Source organism: Falco biarmicus, chromosome 6, assembly GCF_023638135.1.
Source record: "Falco biarmicus isolate bFalBia1 chromosome 6, bFalBia1.pri, whole genome shotgun sequence".
NCBI classification, from domain to species: Eukaryota; Metazoa; Chordata; class Aves; order Falconiformes; family Falconidae; genus Falco; species Falco biarmicus.
Window position 1 is genome coordinate 53,402,000 of NC_079293.1, and position 14,250 is coordinate 53,416,249.

General features: G+C 37.6%; 1 protein-coding gene across 2 annotated transcripts in view; it reads left to right on the top strand.

Annotated features, from left to right (window-relative positions):
- The window catches only part of AHI1 (Abelson helper integration site 1), a 96,757-nt gene extending 87,662 nt beyond the window's left edge, over positions 1-9,095 (top strand). For both annotated transcript variants that reach the window (XM_056343848.1, XM_056343849.1), the window contains exons 24-25: positions 4,078-4,157; positions 8,197-9,095. In XM_056343848.1, coding sequence (XP_056199823.1) covers positions 4,078-4,157; positions 8,197-8,416 — 300 coding nt within the window. In that variant the 3' untranslated portion in view covers positions 8,417-9,095. The remainder of the gene's footprint in view (positions 1-4,077; positions 4,158-8,196) is intronic.
- Positions 9,096-14,250: the final 5,155 nt, after the last annotated feature.

Below are 14,250 nucleotides of genomic sequence, written 5' to 3' on the forward strand. Positions count from 1 at the left end.
GTTTAGTACTTGACTTACTGCTGTGGATTCTACAGCAGGGGTCAGGAACTAATATGCTTTTGTGTATTTAGCCTTTAAATTTTTTTTGCCTTGGTTGTTCCTCACGTGGCAACACTGAGACAATGTTAAGTATCAAAAAAGGAGCTGTAAAGCAAACCAAGCCTTCTAGAAAAGGAAGGCATATATTTTATTACTCTTTTTATTTTTATGATTGTAAACAAAGCAAAAGAAACTTCAGAAAATCTAAGCTTCTACAGTTGATATGAACTTATGTTCTCTCCTTCTGGTGAGCTGTATCTTTCAAAGGGTGGAGAATTAGAATGCGGCAACAAAATTGAACACCATTAGTGGCACACTGTACAAAGGAGCTCGTGTTTTGTACAAGGTTCAGTATTTGTTCTTGTGAACAGAAAAGCTCAAGATAATTATAGTATCTGAAACATTAATTATTTCTTTAAACAGAGCCCTAATAATTCTGTATTCATATTTAAGCTTTGCAATCTGGATGAATTTAATAACTAACACCATATCTGTTACAACACTAGATTTGCTAAATCTTAGTACAGACACAGTGACAATAGCACAGAGCTCTTCGGAGCTTCCTGGGAGATCTGCCCATGCATAACAAGTGGTCAGCAGGTTTGGAAATGGGGAAAGAAAAGATCGCCAGCCTCTTCAGCCCTCCATACTCTAGACTTACGTGGCTTGCTCCTTACATCAGCATGTCCCTGATGCATTCTCAGTGTCTAAGTGTAACCACTACCTCCTTAGCCAAATAGCTCCTGCCCGTTTTCCCAGCCTCCACTCACTCGTTCGCAGTGCTCCTGCTGCTACTTCATCCCCATGTTGCAGCAGCTCTTGCACTGCCACCTTGCATCTGCTGCTGGCCCTGCTTGTTCCTCCCATCCCTGGGCTGGGAAAAGTAGTTCAAGGAGTGGGGTAAGAAGGTCGCAAAGGTATGTGGGCTGGACAAGAGAAGATAGTGGCAGACACATCTGCTTCAAAAAGATCTAGTGTCTAGTTCCTACCTCATTATATGCTTGAAAGTTTGTAAGAATAAGGTAAGAAAGCTATCGTGCTCGAACACTACTCTTGGGAATTGGGAGTCTGTCCCTACAGACCCTAGGAATTCTCATTAGTTGCCACGTCAGGTGAACACAGCTATTTGAATGTCTCTAATTGTGTGCTTTTTTTCCTTTGGTATTCATGCTGAAATGCTGTGCTTGAGCATATGAAAGCCTATGTGATGAGTTGTTTTTAAAACAGATCATAAGAACCTTCAGTTAGACAGCTTAATTATAGTGGATACTTTAATCTTCTAACTGTAAAACAAGGATAATTTCCTGTGTTTTGGTGTCTGAAAGTGTAAAAAACTTAGTCCATTTTTTATAAGATAAGTCAGTCTTCTGTAGTGGCACTTAAGAGAATTCTACTAGACTGTTCTCTGGAAAGGTCCATATTTGATTATAGTATTAGTAAAATGTAGAGATTCTGTAATATTTACTTAAAAGGGAAGGTAAAAAGCCTACTTCAACATCATTCACAGAGGATTTTCAAAAAGATTTCGTTTTGACTGCAAGTGAAGTAAATTCATGATTATATATGGCAAGGAACCACAAGTTTACAAATGCTGAAGGAAATGTTAACTACTTAGAGTCATTCCCTTTACAGCACTCTCTTGTATTATACTTCATATTAGTGGGACTATGTTTCTTTCTTTTGTGTTTACTTTTACCATTGACTTAGTCTCAAGTTTATTAACAAGGATTTTGTGTGTGAAGTAGAATTTTTTCCTGGTCCCGCCAATGCTACATCATTATATTCTAAATAGTCTTGAGTGTGTCTAAAATAATCCAGCAAAAAGAAAATTGTTTTTTCAATTTTTCAAATCCAAAGTGTTTTTTGAGCAGACTAATTCTAATGACTAATGCTTGAACATGGTGGTTGTGGGCAGTGTGCTTATATGAATTCAGTAAACTCACTAAGTCAATGGGAGCTTGATCCTGTTTCTTCTAAGTCAACAGAACAATACTATTAAACTAACAAAATAATACTAGGGAATGGGACCGAGACAAAAAAGTTCAAATCTAATTCAACTACTAACATTGACTAGATTTTTTTTTCTAATTAATTCCGTTTAGTTTAAGAAAGTAATTGAACTGTTCAAGGCCTAAAACTAAGGTTTGGGAGATATAGATTGTGATTCCAATACAGTCTTCATTTGTGTGTGCCAAGAAAATTTTAATCTGTGCCTCACTTTACTCCAAATTAAAATTGGACAATAGTACTTGATGAGGAAATGTTAAGTTTTATTCATCAGGGCTTTGAAATCTGTGATGGATTAGTTTAGTGTCTGGAAACAAAGTATTTTTGTTCCATTTTAAAATGCCGAAACTAATGCTTAAGTGATAAAAAGAACTGCTGTGAAGCAGCCCTCTGTTTTCTCTCTTTAAGCATTAAATATGGAGGGACCACAGTATGCTTTGCCTGTGAGCTCACACAAAATGAAACAAACAATTGGCAAGCTAGAGCATCAAGAACTGTAATTAGTTTTTTTTCTCTGTTGCTTGTAGAAAGCCCTTGTTGACTTTGTGGTTACTCTCCAGAGCTGCTGAATGATGCTGTGTGAGCTTCCTAATACTGCTCATTTTTAACTGGGGTTTTAGAGACAGTAATGCCACTAACTGGCTGTTTTTTGAACCAATTCAGGCTTATAGCAGAACATTAAACATCTTTCTTACAAGCAGATGAGTACCTCTGTGCTTGGCAGAACTGGATGGTCTGATGCTTTTAACACTAAGGCTATTTGAGAAATTCAGAAACAATGTAGTAGGTTTTGCTTTAGGCTGACCGTGAATCTGAAGTTCAACTAACAGTCTTAAAATCATAAACAAGGACCAAGGTTTGAGGGTTTAGTTTCAAGCCTGTTCTCCTTTACTCCCTGAAAAAAATCTTATTTTGGGGGAAGTACTAGAATCTAATTTCTCCCTATCTTCTCTGGCCTAGGGCTCCAGACTTTTTCACCTGCTTTCCAAGGTCTTCATAGGAACCAGTCCCTGCTCTTACAATGCCTGCCTGGATATAACTTGTTCTTTCATGCACGCCATACCAAACGGACACTGACAGAGCCTAGCTGTCCTGTCAACCTGAAGCAGAGCTCCACAATGGTTTCTCACTGACAGCGTTGTGATACTAGGTCTGAACCTACAGTGTGCTGCACTGCTTTCGTGGTGCTCCATAGGCCTGCAGTTCATGGTTGAATGTGTGGTTTATGCTTGGTTCCAGAAAGGCAAATTTTGAAAGAGACATAAGGCCTATCAGTTGTGTTGGCTTCTGCCCTCCGTGAAAATGAAAGTACATGGGTCATTACCAGATACTTGTGAACAGCCTGCGTGGAAGAAGGTAGAGAAAATAATCTGACCCTGGAGACAGTAAACTCAGGAAGGGCAGTCACATTTCTTTATGGGAATTCTTGCAGTAGGTACGACCTGTTAGAATGAGAATAGGTTTGTTTGTAGAGAGACTGAGTTGCATGCTCCACTAATTTCATTAGAAATCAGAGAATTTCCTTAAACTCTTCCAAGTTTGGTTTTTTTTTTTTTGTTTGGGTTTTGTTGGGGTTTTTTTAGCTCTGAATTATAAAGTAACCTGGAACGATTTGAACTGCTTTTGACTGAAACTTGCAGGCTTAAAAAATAGACAAGTTTCTCTTGTTAAACCTATGCAATAAGATGGCTTTTTAGTATTCTGTCTTTACTTATGTAGTAGGAGAAATAACTCTTGATTCTTTACAGACCATGTATGTTTTAAGCTGACTTCAAGCAGATTCCTAACCTTTGGTTTCTACACATACCTGAAAACTCTTTATTTGCAAGTAACTTTTTTTTTTTCCTTTTAAAGCAGGGTAGTGTTTCCTTGTTTGTAACCACATAGGAGTTAACATTTTATGGCTGATAGACATTCTTTTTCAAACGAGGTATATTCTCTCCTTATTCAGGAAGCTGGTGGGTTTTTGTACATGTGTTGGCCCCGTTGTCTGTCATTTTACCTTCCTGCTTCTTTTTTTTTCTTTTACAGACATCACCAGTCATCAGTAAATCAGGGGACCTAAAATTTAGCTCAGAATCTGACACAGATAGAGACTCACCTGCAACACGGTAAGCAGGAAATACTTAAAACAATTTGCAGTGTTACTTCTACAACTGTTGTTAGAAAACTGAGAAATGTTGCAAGGGTAATTTTGTTTTAGCAAGAAAAACAGTACTAGGGCAACGATTCGAAAAGCGCTTCACAATTGAAACGTGACAGAAATAACAGTTTGTATGTGTGTACACAGACACACTTCCTCGCCCAAAAGAGCAAGGACTATAATGTATGTAAGAATCGAAACTCAGGGATACGGGACTGCCTTGTGGCATCCCTTAGCTATGTATTAGGCTTTATTGCTACAAACTGCCAACTATTTTTGCACCTTCTAAAAATTAATTAGTGTAGATTGTGAAAGGTTGTCACATACTGAGATGATGCAAGCTAACATCTTTGTGACACTTGCATTTTTAAGAAATTATATGTATTTGTCATGTGAAAGCTGTAGGTAGATAAGATCTCAACATTTTAAACAAGAGCTTCCACAGTATCTTTAGCTATTGCAACCGTTTATACTTGAAAAAATACATCTGAAAATACATCCCGTGTTTGCCAATACAGGTATCTGTTATCTAAAGCAAAGTTATTTCACTATTGTTTTCCAGACTGGCCCCCTCCTCATGTAAATAATCTGTGCATATATGGTGTAGATGCAGATACATATCTAATTTTAATTTACCTTTAAATCTCAATTTTCTATCTCCACCTGTATCTAGATTTGAAAATATAAAATTATGAGTAGAAAGTTTAACCCTCAGGTATGATGAGGAATGGGCTTTGACAGAATTCAGTGTTGAATTTTGGGCATAACTATTCTGATAGGATGTACATTAAGGAAGGAAATTCCTTAAAAGCACAGTTACTGTGACAATTGATACGGTCTGTTAGAAGTGAGTATCAAAAATGTGGTATGACTCAACTCCATTAGTAGAACTTCAGGAAACACTTTGCGTGACCTTTCCAGGTCATCCACTGAAGAATGCGGGACCACAGATTTAAAATGTAGAATCACAAATGATTTAATCAAATTCAAGAATTTTGAGTTACGTCAAATGTGTAATACTCATTTTAATGGAAATTAAGGCTGTCCTGAGAAGAGGTCACACTTCAGTGTGATGCTGAAGACACAGAGCCCCCAAACTGCTTCAGTTACATTTCAGAAAGGTGAGAGAAGACACCTACATGCCTGAGTCACTTGAATGTGCTCCCTCCTCCTGAACTATAAGAAGCAGAAGCATCATGGAGATGCCAGTCTGAAGTTATTCTTCATGTCATTGCTGTCCCATCTGGGCAAAGAGCACTATTGCAGAACCTCTTTCACAAGCTTTCAGGGTACTGAACCATTTATACCTGATCACTGGTGAGGGTGAATGGAAGATGCCATGATGCTATATTTTAAACTAATTTGAAAGGGAGGTAGATAAGCATGCCAGTCCTACAGTGCAGTATTTTCCTTCCATGTACAGGACATTCTAGGTTTTATTATGGTTTTGCTGTATTTTTTCCCAGTGCTTGTGTTTTGTCTGATGTGGAGAGGGCAGTTTTCACTGCATGTTTTAAGATAAGAATGCAAATCTGAGTAATGTCTACTCCTGATCTAAAGCTTGAATCTGAAAGTATGTACATTGCAGGCTCTTCCATGAACTACAACATAATGGAATGTGATTAACTTGTCTTTGTAATTATAACAGCGATTCCACGTACCACGTTGGTTTGAGGGTTGGTTTTTTTTGAAGACTACAGAGTTTTGCCTTATTTTGAGAGCTATAAGAGAGAAGGATCTTCTGGCATTTCTGATGCCACTAGTTAGAAAGACTGTTCCATATTTGTGTTTATAGGCTGTCTATATAGCACAGAGTAGATAACAAAATGTTTCAGAAACATGGTAGCGTATTTTTAATGAAAACTCTCACTTCTTTGTACCTGAAACAGTGACCCACAGGGGCTGTGACAGATCTGTAGGTTTCTTGTTCATTGTAGTTGGTATGTCTTAAAATATCCTTAAAAAATGACACTCATGCAAGTGTTGTGATCTTAACTGGAAAAGTTTTCTACTTTAGCATCTAAAAGCACTATCAACATGACTTGTGATCCAGTCCAATCTGTTCTTAAATAGTTGCTCCACTTAGAACATTCTGCTATTTTCCTGTTTTCTGTGAAAATACACTTAATATCCATGTCAAATGCTAGTATATTATAGGAATTATGCAGTAAATAAACTTTGTAAGAATGAAGTGAGATGTAATTGCTAAGTACACACTTCCACTATGGAGAAGTGAAACTGACAGCACCTGCACAACTCGCTAGACCTTTATTTGAGCCTCCAGATGAATGATTGCTGTTTGGCCTATTAGAACAGTATTCATTAGGGCCACAATACCTGCTGTAAAAGAAAGTGAATGGCAAGCCCTTATGGCATGTCTATCTTTCAGAATTTCTGGATGGAAAGTACAGTTTTGCAATAGGAAAATAAATTTTATCCAAGATGGTAGTAGATTTTTATCTTAGCCAAGCAGTTAACCTATCTTCTGCAGACTTTAAAAGAAACAGAGAAACGGCCACATAATAGATGCTGAGTGAACCAAGGTTTTTATCTAGGTATCTCAAAGGTTTGATGCATCATCACATCTGGTGTTCAAATAATAAAGAGATGAAAGCTTCTCAAAATCTGAGTAGCTTTATACTGAAAATCCGCATAGCAGCCTCACCCTTTGAATATTAATGAAACTATTTGTCAGGACAGACGTTTTCTCCTTAGATATATTCCTATTGTACGGTTTTGTTGAGCTACACTAGGTAGTGCTGTCTGCGTAAATTTACAAATGTTTACACATGAGACCCAGCTGAACACTCAGTTTGATAGATTGGTACTTATACTGCTGAGTAATTATGATTTTGTACTCCTGCTTCCTCATGCAGCAGTACTTCTCAAATTGTTTCAGGAATCCTAATGCAGAAGGTCTTAAACTCCAGTGCCTTTTCCTTAGGATATTCCAGTATTAGAGCTGCAGCAATTCATTTTTCATGAATACACAATTTAGCTTAAAAAAACCCACCCAAAACTATAAGCAGATACTTATCAGTCCATTAGTAAGGCTGGTGTGTAAACATTTCCATCTATAAAATATTAGTACATTACGACAGTATCATCAACAGTAGTGCTCTTGCAGCACCCTTTTTGGGGGAACTGCGTACATCTCATTACATTCTTTAGTCTTGATTCATCCACTCGCTTATGTGTTTCAGCAGCATTCAGTGTAACAGTTCTGGTCACAAACCAAGACCTCTTTGTGCTACGCACAATACAAATTTTGAACAAAGACAGTACCTGCCCTTGAAAGGTTACAGCTGAAGTATTATTATGCATTTATAGTTTAATAAAGTTACACTTCTGCCAAGAACGGGAATTCATGGTTGAAGTGGTGTAACATCTGCATAATCCCTGGCATCATCTGCAAGACCAGTCTAATTCTCTTGTTAAAGGCACTAACTGGGAAAGATACAGGAGCTTGAGTGATGCTTTTGGCATTGTATGAAGTCTGGATAAGCATAAATAGACATTAAAGTGATTTCTGATTCTGTAAATCTGTCATAGTTCAGGTAAATTAAAATGGAAAACTTAATCTCATACAGTTTGCCTGCCTATCTTAGTCTTGTTGAATAAATAAACTAGGTGTCTGAGGTTAGGAAAGGGGGAAAAAAAATTGCAATGACTTTTATGAGAGGAAGAGTGTGGTAATTTGTATTTTTTAACTATATCTGTTGACTATTGATCAAGACTGGCTGATTTTTTTTTTTAAGATCATGAGCAGTTCTTTCCAAAGCAATGCTATGATAAAAAGTAGACAAGTGAAGTGGTCTCATATTTTGTCTTCATGGTTTTTCTGTCTTTGTTCTGCTGTGAAACATAGTTTTTGTAGCTGTTCCAGCATTGTACTCAAGAGGGACAGGCAGACAATTGCTCTAACAGATCAGCTGTGGGTGGAAAAAGCTCTAAATTTGGGCTAACTTTGTGTTTCTTTTACTCTTTTTATATCTACTTTTCTCTAGAGGTGCAAAGAAAAAGAAGAAAAAGATACAGAGGAATGAAAATCAGCACAACTTAATGGGTCTCGATACTCTTGTATCATCAGTTACAGCTAATGGTGTTGAAAAAAAATCTACAGCCCATGGGGTGGAACTGAAGAAGAAAAAGGCAGTGAGAGGCTCAAACTTAAGCAGAAATGGAAAGACAAATATTGCCTTTGAGCCTGAATGTTATGATGTATAGTCATAATTTAATTCCAGATATCGGTGTGATATTCAGCATACACATTGAAGACTGCAACTACAATCTCACTTCTAGGATTAACAAGAAAAAGAGAAATTAAAATATTCAAATATGCAAAATGGCACCAGTGTGGACTCCCCAGTGGTGTAAACATGTTTTGGGAGACTTTTGCCCTGAGTTGCTTGAAATCCATAGAACTTGACTGATCGGCTCCTCACTGGACTGGTATCATCTGAAACCATCAAATACAATGTTAACCAATTTAATATCTGATTACACTGTATCAGGCATTTCTGTAGACCGTAGATAATCCATTGGGAGCAGAGACTCAAGTGACCATGGCTGATCTAGAGCAAAACAAGCTCAACCACTACATAAGTTACTAGATTAGCATAAATAGAGGAGTGTTCAGAATGGTAAAATTCCAAAGGAATGCTGACATTACAGGGTAGCTGAAAACATAAGCTTTTAAAAAATATTTTCCTGGCATCAGATATTCACTTGGACTGCATTTTGCAGCTCTGAAGCAAAAATATGAGTAACCAGCTATGCAACTACACTGTCTTCAGTGGGACTACTCATGCTTACCAATGTAAATAAGTGTTGCAAATTCCAGGGAGTTATATTTTTCAAATGAGGGGTTTTGCACATAATAAAGATGCATCACAATTTTGACAGAGTTTCTGCGTCCTTTGGCAACAGTCTTGCCAAATATACTTTCTTTTGTCTGAATGAAATATTTCATATCAGTCTGTGTTGTTTGTTTTACTTGTAGTCTTTATCCATTTTAAGTGTCATTAACCTATTTTTTTAAAATTAGTATTATGTTGTGAACTTTTACTAATGACCTCACTAATTATCTACAGTGCTTTCTATCAGTTAGTGTTGGTATTTTTTCTGGCTGATGATGTCCAGTTTATTTTTACTCTGCTAGGAAATTCTTCCTCCTCCCCCTCTGAAGCAATAAATAACATAAAATTAGAAAGCCCTTATTTAGTAGACAGGGCACTTGATTCCATTAAAAAAAGAAGTGAGAATAACAATGTTGGGCACTGATGTGTGAAATGCACCCAGATGCGGAGGACTGGTTACTATATATTGTAGTATCTTCCCTGCACATGTTTTAAAGCCAGAAAAATCTGTGAACTTGTTTCTTTTGAGTAAAACACAGCAGCAAATACTCTTTCTTGGCCCCATTGGTAATTGTTCTTTGCTAACAGTCCTAGCTTTGCTTTGCATAGAGCGTGTGTATGGGGTCTTCCCCCCCAATGTTGCTTGCATATGCATACTGGAAACTTATTAATGTCTCTTTCCCCAGTCAGAGGTGGTGTAAAATTATCTTTGTCCTGGGGCTGCCTGATTCTAAGCAAGGCTCCTAGCCTCTTATCTCTCTGCTTCTGCAATATATTCCAACTCATCACTGTGTGACATGTGGGATTTAAAGATTTTTATAAGAAAAAGATCTCAATTTCTTATAATCTTCCATTTCTTAAAGTGTCCTGGGTCACATTTAAAATAAGGGCAGACCATGACATCAGGCTCCACGTCAGGGAGAGCTGAGTAGTATCCAAGATCTGGGAGCTCATTGGAAAGCATTGTAAAATGTTAATTTGGCATTGTGGACACTGAAGACAGAAATAACACTTCAGATAAACACCACAGAGAGATGGTAGTTCTAATCAAAGGCACAGCACCTCTTTTCATGCTTGCGAACTAGGGCTCCAATTATGTTCACTGCTCTGAAGCTGAATAGAGCTGCTTTGCCACACTTTCCAAATTGAGAGGAGAGGCAGCAGTAGTGTCTTCCAAGGCACAGTTCCAAATAACAATTAAGCAGAAGGAATCAGATAAGAGCCAAACATGAAAATGCAGGGAGTTGAAAATAAACTTTTCATAATGTTTTCTTGTAATTGCAATAACTTTTGTTTTGGTTTTATAATTTTTTTCCCTCACTACCCATAACCATGGTTGGTTGGAAACTTGTATTCCTTTATACTGTGTCACTGTGGTACTAGAGTTTTCTGGATTCATGTAACATAAAATGAACAAAAAGATCTGAAATTTTAAAAAAAAAAAGTCTACAAGATTTTTCAGTATTAAAATTGGAACGTTCAGTCCAAAAATCTCGTAAATTATAAACGTAGCATAATGGCAAAGACAGTTCTTACCTTTTGTTCAGAAATATGGCTGATACTTATTTTAAGAAAAACAGCTTTTCTCTTCAGTGTTAGTAGGTTCTTTATTCTTCAGACATTGCTTTTGGGATTTTAAATTTACAAGAAAGGATAAAACTTTTAAACAGTTGGGATTAGGGTAATGGTTTTAAAAAAATAAGGTTTTAAACTGTATGTAATGCTATTTGTTTCTATGTTAATGCAGCCTGCGTATCTCTTAAAATCACTTTAAAATTAACATTGCTAAAAATTGTCCAAGTATTTAAAGGACTTAAATTTCAGTGGAACAAAAGAATTCCAGAAGTATTCAGATTCCCTACTGAAAATTTTACTACTTTTTTTTTTTCCTTGGAGAACTACATTAAATATCCTAAAATATGAGTGCCCTGCAAAATTGCTCCCTGAGCCAAGAATTAAAATACAAGAGTTATAAAAGTCTATTTGAGAAGTTTTTAGAGGGTGATACAAGTTCATTGCAGGAACAAAGCAGATAAAACCTTGTTTAAAAAAAGGTAAATATTAGATATTTATAACTGCCCAGTGATAACAACATAGTAGGTCTTTCATTGTTCTGTGTTTTTAGGATTTGTTAGTGTGGTTACAACATACAGTTCCAATTACATTTTTATGATATGGCAGAGACATCAAGAACCATGCATAAATCGACAAAATAGAAAAGAATGGATGGCATATTTTTCCTGTGTTTCCCAATAGCCATCAGACTGCATTTAGTTTTTTCCTTAAAATAATTTGAGGAACAGACTTCGTAAAACACAGTAAGTGTATTTGTAGCATCACTTAATTCAGAAGGCAGTAGGGGATGGATCACAGTCAAACAAGGGCTAATGAGAACACAGAGGAACATGACAACTGAAAGTCTCTGTTGACTAGTGAACTAAATCTGCCGGCTGGACCCGATTGTCTGATGGAGAATTGAATGTCAGGATCATTTAGGGTTAACAATGGCCCATTACAAGCAAAAGCAGACAGCTATGAAAAATAGCCGGCATGGTAGCCATTCTGCAGAGACCGTGGATACAAACTTGATAATGAGGCACTTCATTCACTACATCCTTCTGCTCTAATTACTAAGGTGAATAGGAAATACTTCATTTAAGGCGGGAACAGACTAAAGCAAAAACACTTGTTTGGTAAACACAAAGAGTGATGGGTTTTTTTAATGATCCTTTTCTAGCACGTATGAAATTAGTATGTATGCAATGCAGCCTATTTCATGGAAATTGGGAGGGGATAGAATTTTGTGAAGAGTGGAGGGAGGTTAGAAAGATTCATGTACAGGTTTGTGCTGTGGGGGTTTTCCCTGAGCATTCTAGAAGTCCAATGACTATCCAGAATGTTTTGGAGAAATTAATTTACGGATGTGCACCTGCACTTGTAAAAACATATTGTGTTAGTTGAAGGAGTTTTATTGCTTGGAGTATAAAATATGTACATTGAGAACAAAACTGCTGCACCTAAGGAATAGAAACGAGAGGAGGTCTGAGGGAGGGAAATAAGCAACTTGAGAAGAAAACTGCTGTCTGGGGGAGACTTGCAAGAATGTGGCAATTAGAAATTGGAACTTAAGAAGAAGGAACAGAAGACAGTGAGAAGGCGTGTTGTTATAGCAGAGCTTTGGTGGCTTCAGTCATGTTTTCTGGACTTTAGAAATCAAGATATTTAACCACTTCACTTCTTAAGACATTTTTGTGTCATTTAAGAAGCTTTTTGGCTCAGCTCTTAGAACCATGAGGAATATTCTTCTGTCTCTCTCCAGTAACTTGGTACTGTCCTAACTGAGCTACAGCCAGAAAAGGTCCATATCATCTATGGCTTGCAGTACTGTTGGGACGAATGAAGCTTTGGTTCTCTAATTTCTGGCACAGGTCTTCAGAGGGCACCTTCATAGTTGTCTGTTGCAATACGCACCTCTGCCTTGATTCAGTCCGGTCCAGCCTCTTCATACAGTGCAAAACAGCTAGAGCCGTGATGAGAATTTCACACCAACCATCGAGTCGCTATTTTGAACATTAACTGTCCCTGTTCTTACGCACAGATGTGTTCTACTCACGGTGATTTTGGCAAGAGTCTTGTCCTTTGTTCAGTATGTGGTACGCCAGTTGCTTGCTGCCTTCCCCTTCAGAAGGGTGGGTTTTCCAGCAGTGGCATGTATATGTACAGTCCCGGTCCTGCAAGCTGCTTGGAGTAGATAGACCCCTATATTCAAAGCTCCAGCAAAATCAGCAAGGATTAGGCATTCAGCAGCAACATCATGGCTGTAGTTTATACATTAGTGTACACTAATGTTAAAGACTGGAAAAATACTTCACCTTGCACTCATAAATGGAAATGGTAGCTCTGCGTTTCACCTAAAACTCCAGCCATCTGATTCTTTTGTGAAGTCGTGAAGTCTTTGTCGGGCCAAATGAATTTGCACTGTGTTTGGCTGAGGCAAGCAAGTTTGCAAGTCCTATCTAATGCTCAAATGCAAATACTTGGCAGAAACTGCAGATGCCACTTTTAGCGGAAAAATGTTTCCACACCGGTAAAGCAATATCAGTAAAATCTATACTGTGAGCAGACATCAAATTTTTGTTGCACTTCTATCGCCTTCACAGGCAGGGAGTATAATATACTAGTGTGTAGCAGCTGTAAATTTTCTGAGGATTTATCTAACCACAAATACATCGAAATGGGGAAACAGGGCTATATTAAACTGTGCAAGATGCTGCTGGAACTCAGCCATTTCTGCAACATCCTGTAATTAATTTATTATGACAGGACTGGCAAACTGAAACACCCAATACACTTGCGACAGACTGTTATGATATAGCTGTTTGAAAACTCTGCAGTCACGTAAAATGCAGGTATAGCTGGGAGGGGGGTGGGGGTGGAGACAGCCCCATATTACCATTATTTCTCTGAATCTTTTTCCCAGACTTACATTCACCAACATCATGGAGTGGCCGTGGTGAAGTCAGTGCAGGCAGAGGTACTAGCTGGAAAGGAAATTGTGCAGAATATGTTGGCTTAGATCCTACTCTTCTGGGAGCCTGAAGGAGAGCTAATGTAGTTCTGTGGGCACGTTCAACTGAGGAACCTTTTTTCACACATTCTGTGAGTCAGTGCAGGCCCTAGCCATGTGTTTTGTTGATGAAATTAAGTGGAGCTGAGACACTCTGTGCTGGTTTAACTTTCTTCTTGACCGTGTTAAAGTTACTTGGTTTTGTTTAATACTGTAGTGAGAGAGTTCCATGAAATTGTGAGTTGAAAAGAAAATTAATATAAATTTCTGATAAATCCATTTTTTAATGCTTCTTACTGCTCTAGTTCTTACAAAGGTAACTAGAGTAAGTCCTCCCTGCATTCAGCTGTTTATCCTACATTCATTGCCTCAGCTGTCAGTTAAAATGAAGATATACTTAATTTCTTCTTTTTCTGAGGATACCTTTCATCTTGAATAATCCATAACTAAATATAGCCAATTCAGCACTGCACAACTGTATAATCTGAAGACAAATCCTCCCAGATTTTGATAAGTAGGATAGATAGTTTTGCTTCCTTGTGTGCACTGCGTGTTTTAATGTGCACAAGTTCAGTCTTTGCATATCCACTGCAGCAGGTCAGCGGTACAGAGTAAATGTAAGTAGTTGTTATTAC